General features: G+C 40.4%; 1 protein-coding gene across 1 annotated transcript in view; it reads right to left on the bottom strand.

Moving 5' to 3' along the window:
• Positions 1–25,188, bottom strand: part of LOC103269967 (WD repeat- and FYVE domain-containing protein 4-like) — a 116,471-nt gene that overhangs the window by 81,681 nt on the left and 9,602 nt on the right. Inside the window, exons 7-11 of the mRNA XM_021717323.1 lie at positions 24,216–24,373; positions 22,162–22,614; positions 19,779–19,883; positions 18,073–18,263; positions 10,842–11,422 (exon numbers count right to left, since the gene is read on the bottom strand). Of these exons, the coding sequence (XP_021572998.1) occupies positions 10,842–11,422; positions 18,073–18,263; positions 19,779–19,883; positions 22,162–22,614; positions 24,216–24,373 (1,488 nt within the window). The remainder of the gene's footprint in view (positions 1–10,841; positions 11,423–18,072; positions 18,264–19,778; positions 19,884–22,161; positions 22,615–24,215; positions 24,374–25,188) is intronic.

Genomic DNA, 25,188 nt, shown 5'->3' with positions numbered 1-25,188 from the left:
AGACCCTCTTAGATCACCAGTAGAAATGTAAAATTAATTCAACTGCTTTGAAAACAAGCAGTTTGGAAGTTCCTCAGAAAGTTAAACAGAATTTTCAGTTGACCAAGCAATTCTTCTCCTAGCTAAATAGCCAAAAGAATTTAAAACAGATACTCAAACAAATACAGGAACAAGAATGTTCAAAGCAGCACTGTTTACAATAGTCAAAAGATGGAAACAACTCAAACGTCAATCAACAGATGAATGAATAAACAAATTATGATATATATACATACAATGGAATATTTTTCACCCATAAAAAGGAAAGAAGTACTGTTACAATGTGAATTAATCTCATAAACATTATGCTATATGAAAGAAGCCAGACACAAAAATCCACATATTCCATTTATATGGCATATCTAGAATAGGTAAATATATATAACAGGTTGATAGTTGCCTGGAGATTGAGGAAATTAAGAGGAATGAGGATGGGTTTTCCTTTGGGGATAATAAAAAATGTTTTGGGATTAGATAGAGGTGTTCTTTATCTAATTCCACATTGTGAATGTACTAAATGCCACTGAATTGTTCTTCCTAAAATTGTTAAGTTTATGTTATATGAATTTCACCTTAATAAAAAAGATGGCTTTTTAAAAATTTTAAAGGAAAACATTCCTCATACCTGAGGAAGAAGTTCTCAAACTTTGATGTGCCTACAAATACCAAGAGGAGCTTTTTAAAAAACAAATCCCACAAAATCAACACCCAAAATAACAGTTGCATTTCTATACGTTAACAATAAGCAGGCTGAGAACCAAATAAAAAACACAATCCTATTCACTGATTAGGATTAATAGCTACAAAATAATAAAGCAAAATAAAATACCTTGGCATCTACCTAACCAAAGAGGTGAAAAACTTTTACAGTAAGAACTATAAAACACTGCTCAAAGAAATCAAAGACAACACAAACACGTGGAAGAACATTCCATGCTCAAGAACTGGAAGAATCAATATCATTGAGTTGTCCATTCTACCCAAGACAACCTACAGATTCAATGCAATTTCTATCAAATTGCCAGCATCATTTTTCACAAACCTAGAAAAGACAATACAAAAATTCATATGGAAGCAAAAAATAGCCTGAATAGCTAAAGCAATCCTCAGCAAAAAGAACAAATCTGGAGGCATCACGCATCCAGATTTCAAACTTTATTACAAGGCTACAGTAACTAGACAGCATAGTATTGGTACAGGAATAGACACATAGACCAATGGAACAGGACAGGGAATCCAAAAATAAAACCATGGACCTTCAACCATCTCATCTTCTACAAAGCCAACCAAAACAAACACTGGGGAAAGAAAGGAAATCATATTTAGCAAATGATGCCGAGAAAACTAGCTAACCATATGCAGAAAAGTAATTGGACACCTACCTATCACCATTTACAAAGATTAACTCAAAATGGATCAAGGACTTAAATGTGAAACCTCAAACTATAAGAATCCTAGCAGAAAACTTAGGGAACACCCTTCTGGACATTGGAGTAGGCAATGACTTCATGGCCAAGTCCTCAAAAGCAAATGTGGCAAAAGCTAAGATTGCTAGGTGGGAGCTTATCAAACTAAGGTTTTGCACAGCAAACAAAAAAAATCAAGAAAAGAACCAACCCATATTTGCAAATATGGTTTTAAAAGAATATTTTAAAGCTATGCATCTGACATAGGCTTAACATCCAGGATCTACAAGGAACTCAAATGAGTTAACAGGGATAAAAACCAAATGAACCCATTAAAAAGTGGACAAAAGATATGAACAGACACCTCTCAAAGGAAGACATTCAAGCAGCCAACAAACCTATGGGGAAAAAATGCTCAGTCTCACTTATCATCAGAGAGATGCAAATCAAAACTATAATGAGATACTACCTAACACCAGTAAGAATAGTTATCAGTAAAAAGTAAAAAAAAAACAGCAGGTGTTGGTGTGGCTGCAGAGAAAAGGGAACACTTCTACATTGTTAGTGGGAATGTAAACTAGTTCAACCTTTTTGGAAAGCAGAGTGGTGTTTTCTCAAAGAATTGAAAAATGAGCTGCTATATGATCCAGTAATTCCCCTTCTGAGAATATACCCAGAAGATCATAAATCACTCTACCAAAAAGACATCTGCACTAGTATGTTCATTGCAGCACTGTTCACAATAGAAAAAATGGACCCAACCCAGATGCCCATCAAAAGTGGACTGGATAAAGAAAATATGACACATATACATGATGGAATAGTACACAGTCATAAAGAAAAATAAAATCATGTCTTTTGCAAAACCATGGATGCAGCTGGCATTCCTCATTCTAAGTGAACTATCACAGAAACAAAAAATGAATACCAAATTTTCTCATTCGTAAGCGGGCCCTGATCACTGGACACACAAGCACAAAGCTGGGAACATCAGATGCTGGAAACTTTTAAAGGAGGGAGGGAGGAAGCAGAAATAAGGAACACACATCCACACACTGGGCACCAGGTGCACTACCAGGGAGAGAGAAGGTTCACTAGAAGTCCAAACTTCACCTGCATGAAATTCACTTATATAGTAAATCATCACATGTATTACCTCACAAATAAAATTAAATTAAAATTAAAAACAGATTCATAAATTCCAACCCCATAGACTGTGATTCAGGAAATCTGGTTACACAAATGTATTTCTGTACAACTCTGCAACTGGTTCTTGTGGTCTATAGGCCACACTTTGTGAAGCATCTCTCTAAAATGTGGCTAACAAGAGCAATAAAGAGTTTGAGATCACCCTTAGCGAGACTTCATCTCTAAATAAGTCAAAAAAATAGCCAGGCTTGGTGGCACATGCCTGTAGTTTCAGATACTTAGAAGGCTGAGGTAGAAGGATCACCTGAGCCCAGCAGATCAAGGCTGCAGTGGCCATGAGTGTGCCACTGCACCCCAGTCTGGGCAACAGAGTGAGACTCCAACTCAAAAAAAAGAAAGGAAACAGGATTCCGGATCCCAAGGAGGGCAAACATTGGTACTCCTTGACCCAGAGTTCCTGGATATCTTTTATCTCATGAGAGATCCGTGGGTGTGACAGAAAGTTAAAATCCACAAATTCACAATTACTTGTATCTTTGGGAGTCCAAAGATACAGTGATGGTGTGGGGGATGTTTGGACAAATTTTGCATCACATTTGAAGAAGCTTTGGAGCCTCTGTGGGTATGTGAACCAACGGAGCCTTATCACATCACAGTCCCTGAGCGTGGCTATCAAAACCTGCCTCCCAAGGCAACTGCAAGTTAGAGAGAATGGATGCTTTGACCTTGGCATTTATCCAACTGGGATATGCAAGTCACACTGTTCCCTACTTGGACACCATCCAAATTCAGGGGGAAGGAATGAGATCTACTATAAGCAAGACCTGTGGATACTTGTGTGATTCATTAGAAAATTAAAGGCAATATTGTTTTATTTGGGCAGTCCATGCTAATTATACTAAGCAGTCACTATCTTCTTCCAAAAATTCCAGGACTTCTCTCTCAGGAACTGGCACTAGCCATTCCCTCTCACACTCATTTCAAATTGGTTACCAAGGCCTGGTAAAGTTATGCCCTAAACAGTTCTCTAAATGTTCTCCTGTTCAAGCCACCACCATCTCTGGAAGGAGGGACTGATAGCTTCTTTGCTCCTCTCCCTTTCCATTGTCATATCTGACCATCCATCCCTTCAAATTAAAGTCCTACTATATCTTGAATTCCCTTAATTCCAAAAAGAGCCAAACAGGCTTCATTCAACAGTCGATTTTTGGTCTCTCCTCCATGCCTTGAAAGGTCCTCCCCAACCCATCTCAGCCCAGGTACTCTTCTTCACCTTTCATGGATTATCTCAGGGGTCTCCTCATCCAGGAAAGTCTTGCTGACCCCTCCTCAGACTTTATTATGTGCACTGCCTTGTGTCCCCTCAATTTCTGGGGCTGCCTTTATCAGGGCATCCACCAAATGGACATAATGCTCTGTTTATGACTCTACTAGGTGGGAGCCAAAGAGAGGTGCGGGCAGGAACAGCTATGTCTGAAGAAGTTGCAGGACCACGGCACATTGGGCATCTTCAGAACTGCAGGCATGAAAGTCTCACAGCATCTTCCCTGTCAACTCTCCTTGCCTTTCCATCCATCCTTGCCTTTCCATCCATCCTTGCCCATCCTCTCCATTCACTAATGCATGGATTTCACTCAACAACCATTCAAGGAGGAGCCCCTTGATGTGTGACCATGGTTGCACATTCGGTCCGAGTTCACACAGACCTTAGCCCTACAGCACAGAGTAAAGAAATTCAAACACTGCCTTGTTTCCACAGTGGTAAGAATCCAAGAACTAAGAGAGACACCATGACTTTATTAGCAGATAGGGAAGAGACAAATAAAGCAACTGACGTCTTTCTTACGGCACCAGTTTTAATACACATCCTGGTTTCAGGTATGCTAGTGTGTGAAAACGTGCACTGAAGAAACAAGGAAATATGGTGGATAAACAATTCATCATTGACTTTCACTGTAATCAGTGCTGAGAGTGCCAAAAGAATGTGAAACAGTGGCACTTAATTTGGTCCAGGGATGGGAGCAGGACAGCCAGGTGACGCTTCCTGGAGGGAGTGACATTTTAACAGATATGAATCTCAAGAAGCTATTTTCAGGCAGAATGGAGAAATAGGAAAGGCACTCTATAAAAATAAAGGGTGTGTGTGAAGTCTGTCTGTAAAGTGGCTTCAGGGCACCAGGTGAGCCCCCGAGAGCTGTGTGAACTACACTCTCAATCCCAACTCTATACTCCTACTGGGAACCAGGGACAGGGGCAGGAGAAGATAGGGGACAGGTGGGGGAAACACTGGACACCTCTGAGTGGGAATGATAAGGTCACATCTATGACTTGCAAGAACCAGTGTGGTCTTTATGTGGACTGTTCAGGTTCTGCACTAGCCCTCTTGTGATCCGGCTCAGTCATCAAACGTACAACAATTAACCTTAACAAACTTAAGTTGTGAATATAACTTGTGTTCATGAAGGGACATTGTTTCAACAGGAATGATTAGCATGATGCTGCTAGATGAGCAGCGGCAGAGGCAGACAAGGGATGGTTTAGGGGCTCTGATCAACAGAGCACCTACTAAAAGCTTATAATTGCCTGGTGAACATTGCATTCCTGTTGAAACCACATCACCTTAGGGCTATGAATTACAGCCAAAACTTAAGTTCATGGCAAAGATAACTGAGGCTGCTTCTACTGCTATCAAAAGGAATAAAAGCCCACAAGGCCTGGCAGGGGCCAAGGGAGATCATATGCTAAGGCAGAACCAAGAAGGAGCAAAGATACTCCTTCTTTGGAAAGGGCTCCTCTCTGGGCTATAGGAAGGCCCACCTGTGGAGAGTGGGCCTCATAACCCACAATCCAACACACCACAGTCCTGCTCAGAGACCATCATGGCACCACATCATCTATAGGTCAAATAGGCGTGTGGTGAATGTTCAGGGCTCACCACAGCCTGATGCTGCTCCTACTCTATCTTCGTCTTCAGAACTGCACTGTGGATGGGTGACTGAGAAGTATATCATCCATTCAAGGTAATAGCATCCAGAAAATTCCAGGAAAGTCAGCATACTATTGATCACAATTGTAGCCACCATTTACTTAACTCTACTATAAAACATCTGTGAGAGAAAGAGAGAGAGAGAGAGAAGTGTGAATGATGTGTGGTTTGTGTGTGTATGTGTGGTGTGTGTGCATGCAGTGTGTACTTATGGTATGCATTTGTATGTGTGTGATGTGTGCGGGGCGTGTATGGTTCATAGAGGTGACATTTCCAAATATGCTATATTTGGAATACTGATACTCTTTAGGAATTACATAATATTTCACCTCTGTTCTGTGGAAAATGTTACTTAAATCACAGTTGTTATAAAGATTAAATGAACTGAAGAAGAGAAATTCATTCTTAAGAGTAAAACAAGGTGTCTGAGGCATTCATGTTCAGAAAACAGTAGCTGTGATCATTCTAACTACCACCATTATCTTTTTTTAAATTTTTTTTAAAGATGTGGAGTACAATTCAGAGTTAGGTGTACAAACATTGATTATGCAGGTACCCTCTTTGATGAGGTGAGCCCCTCCCTCATGAGGTTTCCCTCAACTGCCAATCCCACCCCCCAGCAGTTTCCCACTACTGCCAATCCCTTTCTTATAGGATTATGCTCATTGTTCAAAGTCCGCTTATGAGTGAGAACATACGGTACTCTGTTTTTTGTTTCTGTGATAGATCACTGAGTATGATCTACTCTAAATTCATCCAAGTTGCTGCAAAGTCCATATGTTTGTCTTTCTTTATGGCTGCATAATATTCCATTGTGTATATGTACCACTTTTTTTTTAATCCAGTCAAGCTTCAATGGGCAGTATGGTTGGTTTCATGTTTTTGTTATTGTGAATAGAGCTGTGATACACATACGTGTGCAGGAATCTTTTTTGTAGAATGATTTGAGTTTCTCCGGGTATATTCCCAATAGGGGGATTTCTGGGTCATATGGAAGGTCAATTTCTAGTTCTTTCAGAAATTGCCACACTGTCTCCCAAAGAGGTTGCACTAGTTTGCATTCCCACCAGCAGCAGAGAAGCTTTCCTTTTTCTCCGCATCTTCGCCAGCATCTGTTGTTCTTTGGTTTATTAATGATGGCCATTCTTACTGGGGTTAGGTAGTATCTCAGTGTGGCTTTGATTTGCATTTCTCTGATGATTAGTGAGGTTGAGCACTTTTTCATGTGTCTGTTGGCTGCCTGTATATCCTCTTTTGAGAAATGTGTATTCATGTACTTTGCCCACTTATTAATGGGGCTGTTTGTTATTTTCCTTTTGGCACATTTGAGTTCCTTGTAGATCCTAGATTTTAGGCCTTTATCAGATATACAGTTGGCAAATATTGTTTCCCATTCTGTGGGCTGTCTCCCTGCTCTCTTGATGGTTTCTTTTGCTTTGCAGAGAAGTTTGTCAGTTTGATGAGGTCTCATTTGTTTATCTTATTTTTTATGGTATTGGCACTTAGGGTTCTGATCAGGAATTGATCGCCAGTTCCAATTTCCATAAGGGTGTCTCCTGCATTTTCTAAGATTCTTATAGTTTGAGGTTTTACATTTAAGTCTTTGATCAATTTAGAGTTAATTTTTGTGTATGGTGATAGGTAGGGGTCCTGTTTCAATATTCTGCATGTGTTCAGTCAGTTTTCCCAGCACCATTTACTGAATAGGTTCTCTCCCCAGTGGTTGTTCTTGGAGGCTTTGTCAAAGATGAGTTGGTTAAGAAATTGAGACAAGGAGAAAGTGTGTATATTAGCTGTTTTGATTACTAACTACCACCATTATCATCTTCAGTCTTCACTTTACGACAGCCCACAATGCAGATACTATTATTACTTCAATTTTCAAATAAGCAAATTGAAGGTTAGAAAAATAAAGCAACAGGTCCAAAGAACACAGTCACCAAGGCATAAAGTGAACTGGCCTAATTCCAAGGCATCAGTCTCTTCTCCTCCTCCCTGGAGACAGGAGCTCACTTTGCAGAAAGCAAGGCTGAGCAAAGCCACTTGCCCAAGGAGATGCAGGTGTCAGCTGTAGGGCAGAGATGGACACAATGTCTCTGATACCCAACCCACTGCTCTGCCCTTTACCCCACAGACTCTCTAGAGAGGCTGGGGTTTCACTCCCTATTCCCTAATCATTAGGGAAAGTCAAGGACCATGTAACTATTTCAGTAAGGAAAAAAAAGCTCTACTTATAAAATATGACTCTTACAAACTTAAAAATCACTCATTACAAAACCAAGATAACATTTAACACAAGAGTTATCTATAAAGATTCAAGGCTGATGCAATCTGTAGTTTAGAGCTCAAACTTCAAACTGCAGGCTTTCATGTTAAGTATTTGGTAACAATCTATTATTGTAGGAATATCAGGAAAAAGCAGGAACAACACACACATGTGTGTGCATGTACAGACATAGACACACACACGCGTGCGCACACACACACACACACACACACAGGCTTTAAAGACAGACTTGGGTTCAACTTCTGGCTCTCTCATTTACTAAATGTGAGACCTTTTGCCATGCCACTTACCATTTCATTATTGATAAAATTCCATAATTTGAGAGGGAAGTAAAATAAAAATGTAATGCTCAGTTGCTAAAGACATTCAACAAATGACTATTGCTTTTCATCACTAAATGCTGCTTACTAAATGTCTTCTGCTCCTAACAAATACACCGTACCCTCTGAGAGCTGGGAGAGTACGTTGATCAAGTTTCCATATGGAGATCTCAATTTAATCTGCGTGTTGTCAGAGTGACCAGGGTAAAAGCCTTCTCTGGGTCTTCCCTGGAATGTAGAGATCAGGGAACCCAGAGAAGGAATTCTTCCCGAGACAAAGCAAGAAGAGCAGAGCCTGGAAGTATGGCAAAGGTTTGACTTGAAAAGTGCAACTGCAGTCTTGCTGAGATATTCTTATATCGGCAAAAAGGTAGGGTGGCCAAAATGAAGATGGTTTATCATAGAGCCCAGGAAAATGAAAATGTTATAGAAAGACTTATGATCAAAGTTTATATACACACAAGGAACCTTCAGTGATAGCCACAGAGATAACAGATTATAGGATCAGACTTTCCAAAGACACAGAAGAAAAAATAATTATGGTTCATGTTTGAAGAAATAAAAGAGACAGATAAATATGAAGAAGGGAAAGGGCTATAACATCATCAAGCTGATTTTTTTTTTAAGCAGTGGATCTAAAACCAGAAGATATGCTTATTGAAATTTTTAAAAAACCTATATGGCTGAATTAAACATCAGGATTAGACACAGCTAATAGTAGATTCAAAGAGTTGAAAGAGAGATCAAAAGAAATTGTGCAAACAGAGAACAGAGAGACAAAGAAATAGAAAATATAGAAGACAGATTAAGAGACATATAGGATAGACTGAAAAGTAAAGCATGTATCTAATTGTCTTAGTTCCAAAAAGGCATAATAAAAAAAGACATGGAGGAAATAATCAAAGAAAAATATCCAGAATTGATGAAAGACACTAATATCAGATACAGGAATTCCAATGAATATTGAACAGAATTAATTATTTATAATAATCCACATCAAAATACATAGTAGTAAAATTACAGAACAAGAATTGCAAAGATCTTAAAAGCAGCCAGAGAAAAATGGCAAATTACCTTCAAAAATAAAGCAATAAATACTCATTTTTAATGACAACAATGGAAACCAACAGCTAGAGGAGTTCTTTTATTTGTTGCAAGAAAATAACTATCAACCAAGAAATAAATATTTAGCAAAACTATTTTTTTACTATTACGAAGGGGGAAGAAAAGACATTTTCAGATGAATAGAAACCAAGAGAGTTTACCACAAATAGACTCTCCACTAAGGAAAAGTCTAATGAGTTATGACAGGAAAGTAAAAAATAATTCCAGATAGAGGGATATGAATCCAAAAATCCCGATGAGCACAGATGTTGAAAGTATGTAAGTAAATATAAATAATTTATAGAACAATAATAATAAATGTTTTATTTGATAACTTTACTAATAAGAAGTAAAATTAAAACATTAGACAATAGTAAGGTATCAATTTTTAAAGTGTAATGATATTTGAGTTCTAGTCTTTATATGTTAATTGGAAGGAGGATAAAGCTATTGTTTAAACATTATGAGGATGCTTGTTAAATTACTCCAGGGTAATCAAAACTAATCATAGAGAGTATAAGTTCCAAAGTGGCAGATAGAAAAAAATTTTTGTCTTAAATAATTCAAAAAAAGAAAAGAAGTAAAATTGGTGCAACTAGAAAATATAAAAAGTAGAAGATAAATCATTCCAAATATATTAATAATTGTAAAATATAAACAAATCACAATCTCCAGTTACATAACAAAACTACTAGCAGATTTTTTAAAAATAAAACAAAGCAAAAATAACTCTATATTGTTTGTAAGAGAAACATCTAAAACATAAAGTCAAGACACAGGAAGATTAAAACAAAAAGATGAAGAAAAATCCCAGGTGCATACTAACCAAAAGAACCTCTGATTTAGTCCTATTATTATTAGACAAATTAGCATTAAAGCAAAATATACTACTAGGGATTTATGATGACAAAAATTCCATTAAACTTAAATGTTCTTTGTATGTATAATTTTCATAGCCTCAGATACAGGTAATGCAAAAATTAACAAAAATTTACATATCCACCATTGTAGTAAGAGATTTTTAACTTATCTTTCTCAATAACTAATATGTCAAGCAGATTTAAAAATTTAATGATTTAATTTAATATGCTACAAATTTAAGGACCTCATCCTACAAAATTAAGGATCTGATAGCAGCCTGGGTAGGAGGTAAGACCTCAGAATGCAAGGATTGCCAGGAATACCAGGAAGGCTAGGCACCAGGGCTCCCTGGGGCAGTAAAGATCCCAAAGGAGAAAGTGTGTATATTAGCAGAGTCCTGTCCTTCGCTTCCAGGCTTCCTGTAAGCATCTCCAGTTCTTATGTGACTCAACAGCATCCTTCAACCTTATACTAACTCCAGTTGAGTTTTCTGTCAGTTCCCAAGGTAGGGGAACCTAGAGTCAGAGCTAACTGGATTTGAAGAAAGAAAGTCACGTGACATTTGTGCACACCCAATCTGTAGCTTAGCCTTCCTACCTACCACACATGCGCAGGATGTTCAGATAAGAAATGGGAAACAGAGATGCACAGGTAAAATACTGGCAGAAGTCAGCAAGTCTCTGCCCTACCTCTCCTCCAGGTCTGGCCACCGCTTGAAGTTGCCTTGGAGGTCACTGCGGGTTTCTCCCTTCTGGACTTCCACAACTGGCTTCTGCCCAGCCCTGAGAGATTCCTTCAGATCCCTGCGCAGGTGGAGGGTGCCACTGACCATGCCATCCAGGAAACTGAGGATCTGTAGGCAGCTTTGTATCTGGGATGGAAGTAAGCTGCTAGGGGAAAAGGCAGCACTCAAAAAATCAGCAAATGACCTGGTCTTTGTGTCAGCCCAGGAGTGCAGAGGGGTGTCCTCTTCCTCTGGGACCCCAAAACAGCCCAGCAAGCAGAGGTCCTCAGTCAGTTTCTCAAAGAGCCTGTTCCTTCTGAAGAAGTCACTGTTGACAGGGTCCTGGTGCAGCGCCGCAGACACAGCACAGAGAGTATGCAGCACAAGCTCCAGCGTCTGGTCGGCAGACACTGTCCCCCACGCTTGTAGTGGGGGCTCATGGAGGGAGCCTTCCAGGTCAGAAATCAGGGACAGCAGCCCATTGAACCCACTGGAGACTCTGAAAGCAGCACGACCCTTGGGGGTCTCCAGGATCCGGAGCAGAGACTGAAACACCAAGCAGAGAAAAGTGAGAAGATTCCAGGAGATAGATTAACACTGAGCTCACACATCTCTTCTAAAGCATACCATGAGCTCTTTCCTGCTCAACACTGACAGACTAACAAACTATGTGAATGACAATTCTGAAACATTGGGATGTCCAAATGGTTCCTCTTATTTTTTAATTTAGGTTGTCTGTAAGTACCTTCTATGCCAATTTATACGGTTAATTTAACTACCCTGTATCTTGGCTTAAATGCACCTCTGTCCAGAAAGCTTCCCCTGACCTCTTGCTCATATTCGACCCCAGGGCGAGTGCCCCATAACCCCCTCTCATTCCCCAATCAAAACTCTCATCACAGTCTGCAGCAGTTACTTGAAAATTGTCTCAGCTCTCTACCAGACTGAAGCTCCACAAGATCAGGAACCATATCTGGCTTATTCACTGCTGTGAAACATGGTATGCACTTAATAAGAACTTGGTGCATGAGTAGAATAAACTATCTCTGATACTGTACAAAAGACCCACAGTGAAATCCTTATGAAAGCAGTTTATTATTTTTCTTTTCCTTCTCAGTGAAAGCATGGGTTCCCCTAATAAATGAAGAGAAATTTTTAAAAACTACTGAAAATGTGGTGTGAAAAGATGAGGGCTTCAGAGAAGCGAAGAAAAACCTTCAATGGAATGAAATACATAGGTATAACACATAGTGTGCTCACGTGTGCAGAAAGCAGCTAGGCCACTCACAGCATCCATAGTAGAATCCCCCGCCCTCCAGATCATTGAGTTTTCTACTGATCAGCCAAAGTTTGATTTCCTTCTAAAAACAAATTTTTCTTGCGCATTTACAACATGTCACTCATTGAGCCCAGTGCATGGTATACACTAGGTATTCAATACATATTGCTGGAAGGGAGAAAGGAGAGAGGGAGGGAGGGTTATAATTAAGCAGTTTTCATTCTCTGCTAAAGCTACACCTAAAAGTGAAGAATGCATGGACTATTTTAAATAAATATTAAAAGCCAAGCATTTTTTGGTTTTTATTTATTGATTGATGGCATAAAATGCTCATCTAAAACTCATGGCATTTTATGCATTTTTTTCTAGAGAGTGGATAGTCTTCATGGACTTATTAGTAGACTCTAGAGGGAGGTGGGAATTGTTTTCTCTTTCAGACATTTTATGCACTAGTGAGAAAGAAAAGTGGATTGTTTGAGCAGGCACAGATTTGAGTCAGTTCCAGGATGCTTGAGACAAGGTTCAAAGAGAAAAAAGTAAAAGAGAAATTCCCAACTTGGGGGGAGGGGTGTTGCTGTGACTTAAATGCGTGATTTAGAGTAATAATCTATAGCATGACACATGAAAGTTAGTGGACAAAGAGAACATCAGTAGCTCAGAAAACAAAAAGAGAGAAAGGACTAGATTTTTAAAACTCTCCTATATACAGAAAGTCAAATAGAAACTTGGTAAAGTTATAGTTCACTATTAAGTATAAAGTCATGCACTTTAGGAGAGAAAGATTGTTTTCCAGCTCCATCTCTAAAACACTGGTACTCTAACACTAAAATTTACCTGAAATAATGTAATGTATGTTTATACTATTCAAGTTTTGTTCCCTACTATTTTATTCCACTGTAAGAAACCTGAACTGCTTAGCAAGTTGTCAATCCCACATTTTGGGCAGGAGAAGTGACACACACTGGTAAGGATTCTTTCAAAGATAAAGAGAAGCAGTGACTCAGGAAGTGCTTAAAGGGTTCCCACAGCCCCATCTGTGTTGTTTAAAGAAATTTAAAAAGCAAAACAGATTGTAGTAACTAGGAGAATCTATGAAAGGTCAAAGTTCACAATTATGTCCAAAATGAACAAATAAAATGAGATAGAAAAATTTGTCCTTACCAATACAGGTCAATTGATTCTTTCCTGGCTATAGAAAAATAAAGTGTATGACGTATGATGGTTAGATCAATGATAACCCACAATGGCACAGAGGGACAACCGTGGAAATTGAGTTGTCATTTTGCTCTTTGAGAGAAACTTAGCATCAGAGCCACCCACTAATGGGGGGTCACGTCAAAGTCATAGAATAGGCTTCAGGGAAATGGACTTTCCAGACTGCCAGAAAGAGGGATGCAAAAGTGAAATATTAAGAACCAGAAAATGATGATATCTTGCCTCCTAGGTGAGGATATGGCCTAACGCATTCTGAATTTGGCTCAGAACCCAGGAAAGACACACATTTGTAGACATGTCCTTAAAAAGACGCATATAGATTGTTACAGCAAATTATTCCAGAATGGTGAGGCTCAGTGGATGTGAAAGTTCATGGTGTAGATTTGGCATAGCCTTTCTCTGTGCTGACAGTCACCCTACTTAGTGTAAACCCACCCCCCATCCCAGGGACCCTGGGGCCAGAAGTAGCTAAGGCAGATACACTGCATCTGTGCCTGCCTTGTGTGAGTAACTCACTTCCAATAAAATATTATTTCTTCAACTGAGTTGGAAACTCACTCTAACCTTGAAGTATGTGTGGTAGTTTCAATCTCTTCCTTCCCATGGGTAATCCATACAAAAAACTGCACGTTGGTATGAAATACAGCATACATCTGAACCGGACTTTGCGTCTGGTCATATGACATTGCCATGAAAAATAAATAAATCACAAACACACTGTAAAATCTTAAGTTCTATGATGTTAAACAGTCTAAATTTATGTGGGTGCTTTCAGTGGCTCCTAAGATTACTAGAAGGTTTGTTAAAGGCAAATAGAATGAATGAAACTTTTTTGCTTATCATAGGACACATGACAAAACAGATACCAAAAAATGGAGAACGATAAAAAAAACTAATCAGATTTCAGACAATTGCCTGAGCCACTGGGCAGTCACTAAAATCCCTCTCTCCTCAAGAAACCGCCTTCTGATTCTCCAATTTGATGCCAGATATTGCTTAAAGGAATTCCATCATTCAAAGAGTGTGGAGAGAAGATACTTTAAAAAGAGAAGCAATCCAATAATCGTTCTCATTATGATCTGTGTCTCTCAGCAAGTCTGTCACCTGTAATTCCTGGATGGTTATTTTCTTTTCCTCCTGTTGGGAGGGGAGGAGGAAGGAATGGCTGTCCTTAATTGTTGCTTTGTTTGATTTATTAAATTCAGAGTCATTATCTAAAATGGGGGTAATCTCATTAGAACTTAGACTGCTCTATTATTTCTTGGGATGGGGTTAATTTCATATTTGCAGAGTCATAAAGTAAACAGTCTGAAATCCAATTACAAAGGCTTAATTTCATAGCAACTAAAGAGAAACGTTTCTATCATAAAGGAAAATAAATAATTCGCTACTTCAGGAAACGATTTATCAGAAACCAGGGGCCTAGGAGGCGGGTCTCCATTACTGTCATTCAACTTTGCATGATAATGCATCACACAGGGTTTCCAGTCTGCAAAAGGGAGTAAATTTAATCAGCTGAAGTCAAAGTAATCAGGCTAGGGTTGACACATTTCAAGAAAGGTCAGCGTTAAGCACATTTTCTCATTCTTAACTCAGTTACCATGTCATCGTCTCTGAGTTAGTATTCCTCTAGCTTGAATCTATAAAATAGATGTCTGCTGCAAAGCGCTAACTACATTAGGACTAACAGGATTTATTTCACATTCTATTATTTGTTATTCCTCATAATTTTCCATGTGTCATGCTGGAAGACTGGTGAGGTAATGCAATTAAGCTCAGAGTTGAACAGCTAAATGTATATTAGCAAATCAATCTGAATTTGTGCATAACCCAATCATAGTCCCGCTGGCCAAGGAGAGGAAATTCATTTGCTTACATTATTCTTTAACTCAGTTATCATTTGCCAGAATTAGGTGGTGAAGTCACATGTGCTTCAGTGTTGGTATGGAAGCACCACTGGACTTTGGAAATAACTGTCCTAAGTTGCTTCTCCAGAGCAGCTGGCAGATCTGTCTCAGGAAAGGGACACAGAGTGATGCCATGATGTGAGTGCACTTCAGAGACAGAGATGGCCAACCTTTATCAGGAAAGGGGCACTACCTACCCCCTGACCTTTCAGGTTCCCACACTTCAGCACGTACCCCTCACCCTACATCTGGCCCACTTTGTAGACAGCACCTGCAGGAAGATTCAGTTCTCAGCTTCTAAAAAGAGAGATCTAGCCAGAAAGAGCTCATTTTACATCTTTGTTTCCCAAGTTCCAAGAGCTCTCAAGATGATTTAGAAATAAATGTAGATCCCACATCAGATTCCAGCAAACTCACTACTTGCCCATGTGACTCAGTGGTGGGCAAGTCTGGAGGAGCCTCTTGGGCCCCACTCTTGCCTACTGCCCCTGGAGCAGCAGTGTATTAACTAACAGCCCTTGTCCCTGTAGAACAATGCCAGCTCCTGGGGCCTCTGACTGCCCAGCAGTGACTTGGCACCCTGGGGAGCAGAACACACATTGAGTGCAGTCTAAATAAGCTCACCAGTGTTCTTTCCTTACGTTCTCTCTTGATAGTGTGATTCTGAAATGATATTGAATCTGTAAAACACCATAATGACTTTACACTGCTAATTCTAGAAATTCAGTCCTATTACCCAAGGGCTGACACTCCTATAAGATGCCTCTGGGCTAGAGCGTAAACAAGATGAGCTTTCCATGAGTAAAGCTGAGTATTGTTTTCTATATTGGACACAAAAAATACTTTTTCTCTCCAAACAAAGTAAAAGCAAAACTTTCCATCTATGGATCTGTTTGGTTTTCAGTGTGAAAATGTCAGAAACAGTTATTCACCCAATAAAAAACCAAAGCCCTGACAGCTTATGAAATGCCTTCCCTGTTCCCATTAGAACATGTCAATCAAGCTGAACATGGACATATGAGAGAAAATGTATCAGACAGCATGGTGAAGTGTGAAGGTCATGTAGTTTTCAGTTGTTAGTCTTAGATTCAAACTCAACTTCACCATTTAGCAATTGTGCAATATTGACTGTGTCAATGATGCTCTCTGGATGTCTCTCTGCCTATAACTTAAAAAGATTGTACCACATGAATCTGAAGTTCTTCCCAGCTCCAAATTTTCAATTCGTGATATCTCTCTCCCTTTCCTTACTCTCTGCCTTACCTCACGTAAACATGGGATTTGTCTTTCAAAAGGCATTTAACTTTCCTTCTTTGTTTTATATAAATCACTTTCACTGATTTTTCATCCCTGTAATTAAAGCACTGTTTGGGTTCTTGTCATCTGTGAAACACATGATTATGATCATGATGTTACTTGAATGGGCCATGCATGACACTTGGCCACACTAGGCCATGTGATAACAGGAATAACTCATATCAATGTCTGATATGATGCGGCACTGCAGAGAAATAAAGTAGGTAAGGTGAATGGAACACCATTCTCTAAATGTTAAAAAGGTTTTGTACAGTAATAGTCATTTCTGAGTAAGTTAGGTTGATGAGTGGTCTTAATTTTGGGATTCAGAGCAAGTTCACATTTTTTAAAATTTACCAACAATCAAGTGTGACATGTTCATCAGCATGTGTTTTTATATGGGTCCGTGTTGCACATAGGTGTGAGAAGTTCCAAAGTCAATGCCCTAAGGAATGTTTGCATTTACTTGCTTTTCTCTCAAAAAGCATAAAACTTTAAAACAATGGATTTAAAAGGCATAAAAGACAGAAGAAATAAAAAGGAACAACAATAAAATTGTGGAAGTTGTGAGGTAAAAAGGATGTTAACAATGATACTTACTACATTTCTTTAACTATTTTAAGATAATTTGATGAATATTAAAAATATGGCAAAAACATGTAAGTCTCTGTTACCAAAATGTGAAAACCAGCCTCGCTTGTCCCTTTTTACTCACTGTACCCACGCCTTTGGCTGCCTTTTGCTTCTTTTTCCCAGTTCACTTGTCTTCTCCCCAGTGATCCTGCCTCAGTCAGATAAGGCAGTGTTGTTCTCTCCTACTTCTCTGTTTCTATTGCAGCCTGTGCTCAATGTGTAAACAGGGCATTTACCACAATGCAATGTAACTATCACTCACATGTTAATAATAAGTACCAATCTGAGAGCTCCCAGACAGACTGTATCTCATTTGGCTGTATGTCCCAAGCACTCTGCATCAGGTCTGGTAATTAGTAGATGCTCAATAAATCCTAGTCATGTCAACAAGGCAGCTGTGTGGCCACCACTGATTCAGGCACCACTTCCATAGCTTATGGTGTTGTGGGAACTAACTGTCTAGCCAGGGACTACATTTCCTGGCATCCTTGGCATCCAGGTGAGTCCTATCCAAAGTCCTGCCCAAATAAAACTGGACAGAAGTTAACACATGCAAGTTTTAGGCCTGAATGAGAATGCCTTGTGCAGTTCTTCATAGCGTCTCTTTACTTGTCTGAGACAGATGCCTAGGTGGCACCTGTGCTAAATGACAATCTGCAATCATTATGTATACATCAAAGAAATTTCCAATGTGTCAGGCTACTGATGACATGGGATGTATTTGTTATAGTACCTAACGCTATCTAACACAACATACAGCATAACTAATGTAGTGGCTAACTGAATGAACAAATGCATGAGCAAATGTGGATCACTTAGTGCATATCCACGGGAAAGCCAAATACACAGGGAGGATTTGGAATCACCTTCAGGAGATCCAACTTCAGCTGCAGCTCCCCTTGAGTGGACGAGCACAGTGCACCCACAATGATACTCATGTACTCCTCAGTGTTGATGGCTGAGAGCTGCTCCAAGATGCTGAGTGAGGCTTCCCGGTAGAACTCATCGTCCAGGAAGATCTTGATGAATGGCACCATTCCATAGTCTTTCAGGACAACTGGGGACCAGACAGGATGGAGCCAGAATGATGGGGGTCTTGGCACCTCAGTTTCAATCACAAGGAAAACTCTCTCTTACAGTTTTCAAGGTTTGTTTTGCTATGGTTTTGTGTTTCTCTTTTGCCTACTAGTAAGTTTTTTGGTTTGTTTTTTGCAATCCATGCCCATTATTTTAAAAAAGAAAAGGAAAGAGAAACTGTGGAGCTGAAAATTAAAAAGAAAAACTGGTGTTTTTTCTTTAGTAAAAATTTTATTTTAAGAAAATCTTTTGATTAATATTTCCCCATAAGAGACAAGTTCAAGATAGGAGGAATAGATTCAATACCATGTACATGTTGACTATGGGAAAAAAGGAAAAAAAAAACCTTATTTTTAGAAACCTAAGTAATACAAGCTTTAACTAGATCTACCTGTCCCTTGATTCTCCATAATTCCCTACTCAGGGCCAATGAAAATTTTCTCTCCCTTCTCTCTGCTGAAATTCTTAAAGAAAGCAAACAGGAATTGAAGTTAAGAACATATTTAAATTTCTAGGTAGTTTCTTGGGGATAAAATTAAAGAAGTTTAACTGGTAGTACATTTTTGTTTAAAAGTAGTCCAAAGCTTTCCAACCCCAGGATTACTATGTTGAGTAATCCATGTGGAACAAAAACTAGGAAGCAGCTGGATCCTTCAAATGTCTTGAAGTGAATCTGAGCAGACAGGGTTTCTCCAGTTATGATTTCCTCTTAGATGGAAATTATCTTGGAGGCCCATTTGAAAGTACAGTCTTGAGTTCTACCTTGACCAACTACTAATTAAATGTCTGGGAGTGAGTCTAGAAATATGCATTTAAACTGCACCTCCAGGTAATCTTTTGCAGAATAATGTTAATGACTCTCTCTCTGGTGTAATGAAATAACAATGTTTTACATTTGATATTAATCTGTGAAGGTCTCTGAAAAAGATGCCTAAATCACAAACCCACTGATATAACTTGTTGATGCATCTATTTATACATTCACGCACATATATTCTTTATGCACAGATTTGTTGAAAACCTGGAAATTACATGATTTTGGGAAGCTAAAAAAATTTTTTGAATGACTAGAACTGAAAATTCCATCATGTCTGGAAGCACATCAAAAGTGACTAGCTTTCGTTGTCTGTATTTTACCCTTTGAATCTAAATAGGAAAAAAAAGCACTATATTCAGTACAGTAGGATATTTTTTAAAATGAAAAGAAAGGAGAGGGCTCTGTGGTCTCATAAATTTAGAAAATTCTAGATTAAGCATAATCTTTTTACTCACCAACCTTATTTCACAACCTTAGAAGTAAAAAGTATCAACTGAGGTACACTATCCACCAACTTACTGATGAGGACTGAACATCAACCAACAAATGAGCATTAGCCACAGTATTAGTTAGTACTGGTTATTTCTTAAATATAACCTGTGAACAATGGTATAAACAAACAGGAAATAGTTCGTGTTTTACCAAACAGCGACAAAGCAAATTTGGTACCATCCTCACCCGCATTCCGAACCGAGCCTTTCAGAAGTGTGACCACAGTCCTCAGCATCACACAGGTGAGTTCTCGTTCTAGATCCTGAGTGCCAGGAGCACACTCTTTGTTTCCTGTCATATTGAAAAAGCAACAAGCAAATTTAAGTACACACTGTATGACCCAAAATCTCTGCATTCGTTTTCTACCCTCTTAAAAAGATATGAATACAACACTTCCATTATAAGGGAGTGTACATCCCAATTCAAAAGTTATCCTTCTGTTATTCCCTACAGTAGTGGTTCTCTAGCTTGAGCACATCAGAATCCCCTGCAGGGCTTGTTAAAATCCAGAGCCCTGTGATGGTGATGGGCCCTATCCCTAGAGCTTTTGGCTTAGTGGGTCTTAGACAGAGTCCTAGAATTTGCATTTCTGACATGATCCCAAGAAATGCTGATGGGTCTCGTCTGGGAACTATTCTTTGAGAAGCATTGCCCTAAATGATACACAGATCCCTGCCTTCTTGGTTTTTCTTTGGCCACTTTTATAGTTTACCATTCAAACCTGCCAGAACACCTGCAGAGAAGCTCAAGATTCTGGAGTAAATAGGTGACCCTGCTAGACACATGAGAGCAAAACCAGACCTCTTTGTTCACTGTTTTTCTCTGCAGTGCCAGAAAAAATGTCTGCCACAAGTCAGAACTCAATATACATTTGGGGAATGAATGAATGAATAAAAGTAGACTTTATTAACCAAGAGACAGAGTATCTAAGAAATAACAAAACATATTTAACAACTGAAAGCACAAAATAAGACAAAAATAAGTTAGCATACAAAAAATTCATACTCTCTAAGAAATGGTTATAGATCAGATTTGATTCAAAAGCAAATTTGATGTTAGGTTGCTGAAAAAATACACAACCAAAATAGCACAGAAGTGGGAAACTAGAAGACTGTGTGAAGACTTCTCAGTTAAACACCAAGGAAAGCAGGGGAGGCCATACATTAACTTCATTCATGATGATATTTAAGGGAAGAAGTTAACGAGCAGTGAAAAGCTCTTAAAATACTGTCTAAGGCCTGGTTCAGAGTTACACAAAGCAACTCTGGGGTGCATCCTCCACAGTCCTGATCCTATTTTCAAATACTCCCAGGGAGGAGGTGTGTCCTCCCTGGCTTCCTCCACCACCTCCTTGGGTGTCTATTCCAGTCTCTCATGCTGAAGCACTGAAATTCTAGGAATGAAGTGACTGATATTTCTTGAGGCCCTGCTATATGCTGGCAACAGCAGTGGGTCCTTTTCAGATCTTTCCTCATTTAAATTTCACAGCATTCCCCATGATGTAGATACCATTGCTCCCATTTAACAGAAGAGGAAACAGGCTTATAGAAGCAAGTTACTTGCTCAGTATCATTCAGTTTGTGAGTAATATGGCCAGGATTCCAGCCAGGGCTGTCTGACCCATGCTCTCTCCCCCTCAGAGAGGCCCAGGACACAGACAGACTAATGACCTTGGTTTAAGTATGAAGCAGAATTCCAAAGTAGCCAGAGGCTAGAGAGTACCCTGCCTCTCCCAGCCAGTGCAGTAGGAGAAGGAGAAGAGGAGAAAAGATAGGGACAGGCTAGAGGTCAGACTCTTGTGTCCCCACATCCCTCTTCCCGGCTGATTTCTTAGAGCAGCAAGTGGAGACAGATTTAGAAGACAAGGGGAGTTGGAGGTGGGGGTTGCAGACCACCACGTAGAGTGGCCCCCGCAGGATATGTGGTATGGGGCATGGTAAGTCAGTAAAAGAACCCAACCTCTGAGCCATTGTGCACCCTCCTAGGAACAGAAGGGACCTCAAATCCCTAGAGGGGCAGCAGAGGCTGCTGATCTTGAGACCTCAGAGTACAGGGGGCACAATAGGGGATAGAGAACATTGCCAGGGAGCCACAGCAGGGCACTGAGACTCAGAGAGGCATGATGGGCCAGCAAGACCCTTACCACCTCTCCCCCAGACCATGCAGTCAATAGCACAGAGTGAGCTAAGTGTCTGTATCCCAGGAGACCCTAGAAGCACCCCAGAACCCCAGGCCTCTCTGAGCTCCCATTCCTGAAAATCTGTTGAGCCCCTGCTGTCTTCTCACCTGCACACTCAGACGATGTCTAGGGCAGGAGAAATCAAAATGCTGAAATTTACAAGGCCTGAGCTAACCCCAGGTTTACCCATCCCCTCACTTCTTCATGGAGACTGGGAGGCTGCCTGCTTTATATGAAGCCATGTGTCCCAGGGGTACCTTTCTGGTGACACAGGCATGCTCACTTTCTCCGTTCCAATGATGGGTGGCTACGTTGGCACACAGATCAGGCCTGGGACTGACACTGACCCCAGCCCATTTGCCTGCCCCTCCTTATATGCCCAGGCAGCACCTGACTTCCTCATGATCTTGGCCTGCTTCCGCAGCTGTGCTAGCAGCAGGCCCAGGAGCCCTGAGTCCCGGAAGATGTCAGTGAAGAGCAGGTCACCACCAGCAATGCTGAGGATACTCCGCAGGGCCACAAGGGTGCAGGAAGTCTCCGAGCTCTCCTTGATCAGTTGCTGCACCTTCTGCAGAATCTCATGGGGCACGTAGTGCAGCTCGAACACGAGGGCCTCCAGCAGCTGGAAGAAGTGTGCCTGCACTGGGGCTGGCTTCAGGGGCACTATCTCCACAAACTGGGAGATGGGCTGCAGGGTCCACTCCAGCAGGAAGAAGTTTCGAGCATTCCAGGCCCACATGGTCCTAATGGCCGACAGGACTTGTATGCAGAGGACAGAGTTGCTGGCTTTTTGGAAAACATTCTGCAGGACCTGGAAGGCCTGAAGATTCTTAACGGTCACCCCTAAAGAGGAAAACAAGAATCATCCCACAAATCTACATCTATAAACAGACTATTTGTTTCTCCTGCCTATGTCTAGACATAGGTGTTTTCATTATCATTAGGGCATGCCATTTGAAGTTTCTATTTTCTAGCTCCTGTAGGTGCATGCAGAAAAGCCAGCCACCCAGGTTGTGAAGAAGGCTGGCACTGTGTCATCCAAGATGAACTGTTGCCACTCTGAACTGAGATGTGTCATGAGAGTCAAGTACATACATACCAGATTTCCACAAGCTAGAATGAAGAAGGCAAAACATCTCATTAGCTATTATTTGCATTGACCCCACACTGAGATGGTAATATTTTGGATATATTGAGTTAAATAAAATACATTATCAAAAATAATTTAACCTACTTCTTCTTATTTAAAATTAAAATTACATTTAAAATGATATAATGCACCTTGTATTCTATTTCCATTGGACAGTGCCAAGCTGGGAGAATTGGTTTCAATCTATTAAAATCAAATAATATTGGAAATTATTAAATAAAGTTGGTTTCATTTCTAGACAAGCTGTTAAATAAATACACCTCCCCAACCCACTGCCTTTTCTGCAGCTTGAAGATTAAGCTTCATTTGCCCTCACTGAGGAGACACTTTGTTGGAAAACTCCCTGACTCCAGGCTTCCCTGTCTTGGATACCAAAGATGTTTCTAAAATTCTCCCCTGATTCAGGCACTCCCTTAAACCACATCTGTGCCCCTGTGTGTCTGCTGGAGTCCTATCCAATGGTATAGGTCCCTGCAGCTGGTCCCTGCAGCTTTGTAGCTTCCCTGCCTCTGCTTTGCAGTTAGTCTTATTTCCCCCAGACTCACTCAGCTATCACAAACCACCATTTCTTCCCAGACTGTAATTTCTGCCTTTCAACTTCTCCCCCTTTATTGCAACCTCGACAACCCACATTTAACCATAAAAACTCCCTCCAGCAAGCCTTCTGGTCAGGGTTTCCTGACTGACCCACCTGTGTCATGACTGTGCCTGATGCATTTGTCAACCAGTTACCCAGCAGACCAGGATTCAGTGTACATGTGACAGTCCCTACAAAGGAATTTTGGGGAGCAGATACCTGGCCTGTTCACATTGGCACTCAGCATAAGACAGAGTGCCTGCCACACAGAAAGCATCAGTACATGCTGATTAAGTTCATCAATCAATCAATATCTCAAAGTACTGAGAAGTTACTGACTCTGAGCCTGAGTGGTGTTCAGGGCCAACAGTCCCCATTGTGAAGGAAAATGTCATAGAGCAAGTCACACTAGCAGTGAGGGACAGAATTAGAGGCATGCTCCTCCTTTATTTGAGAGCCATTGTTTTTATTAAGCAATGTTTCCTCTAACTCCCTAAAGAGACAAATTTCCTTGTTGTGCAAAGTTAAGGTTGCACATCAGGGACAATCTATCACGGGAGATTAAATATCCATAGGTAGTCTCCGCAGAGGTTATGGCACAATCAGAGCCCACTGTGTCATTGACAGGTGTACAAAGAATCAGGAGAAGACCCTTGTAGCCTTGTCAGGGTATAGCACTGACTCTGTCAGTCACCCAGAGATACAAGAAGGACCCACCAGAAGACTTGTGATGAAACTTGAAGCCTTCAAGCTGAGGGTAAGTGATGCTATCAAACACCTTCAGCTCTGACCTTCCACAGGTTGTCAGCCACACCACCAGCCCAAGGAGCTCCTCCAGGTGCGGGTCCACTTCGCTCTGGGTCAGCCCATCATATCTGTGGAGACGGATGAGGACAGATGAGATCCCTGTACTTCTTGGACAAAGCAGCCACATTGTTGCATGGTGCTCTCACAAGGATGCAGAGGCAATGCAGATCTGTGATGCTGTGAAGACCTCAAAGATCTCCACTCAGAGGTAGTTCAGCACCAAAAGACAAGGGGAGTATCCTGGGTAAATATATCACTCTGTTTGCAAATATCAGCCTTAAATCCAAAGAAGTCCATCAGGAGAGGTGAAAAGCTGCAGCTCCTACTCACAGGAAGGTCGCTTTCCATGGTTGGACTTCCAAAAAGGCATGTTCTTAGGGCACTAGCAGAGCAGGGCCACCTCCAAAATGAGAGATGTAGCTTTTCAAAAGAGCAACAAAACAGTGTGGCAAATAGATTGGATTAAGCCTCCTTGTGTTTATTTTTAAGGATGAGCTTGGTTTTCATATTTTAATTATGGGCTCTATCATTTCCAGAGTAAAAGTGCTTGTGGTATGACTTCAGTGAAGGCAGGAAGGAAAGCCAATGAGCCAAGAGGGATCTTCTGGACACTCTCCAGAACAAGCTCCAGTACTTCTCTCACCTTCCACAATAAGTCTGTGAAAAGCCAACCACTCATTGAACCAAAGAATTGTTCCAGAAATGCTATGACACAGACCTTCGTGGTGGCAATAGTCAGTTAGTCATGGTCCAAGATTAATGTAAAATCTGTAAATTCTGGGATGCCCAGGGGGCATTTATGCTCAGCATCCCTTTGGAGGAAGGCCCTCTGGGTATTGTCATTTAATCACTCTGTGGACAGAGGGACTTCAGCCTCCTAGTC

The sequence above is a fragment of the Carlito syrichta genome, unplaced genomic scaffold, assembly GCF_000164805.1.
Source record: "Carlito syrichta isolate Samal-C Ts95f unplaced genomic scaffold, Tarsius_syrichta-2.0.1 Scaffold309653, whole genome shotgun sequence".
NCBI lineage: Eukaryota > Metazoa > Chordata > Mammalia > Primates > Tarsiidae > Carlito > Carlito syrichta.
This window is presented reverse-complemented; position numbering and strand designations above follow the sequence as displayed.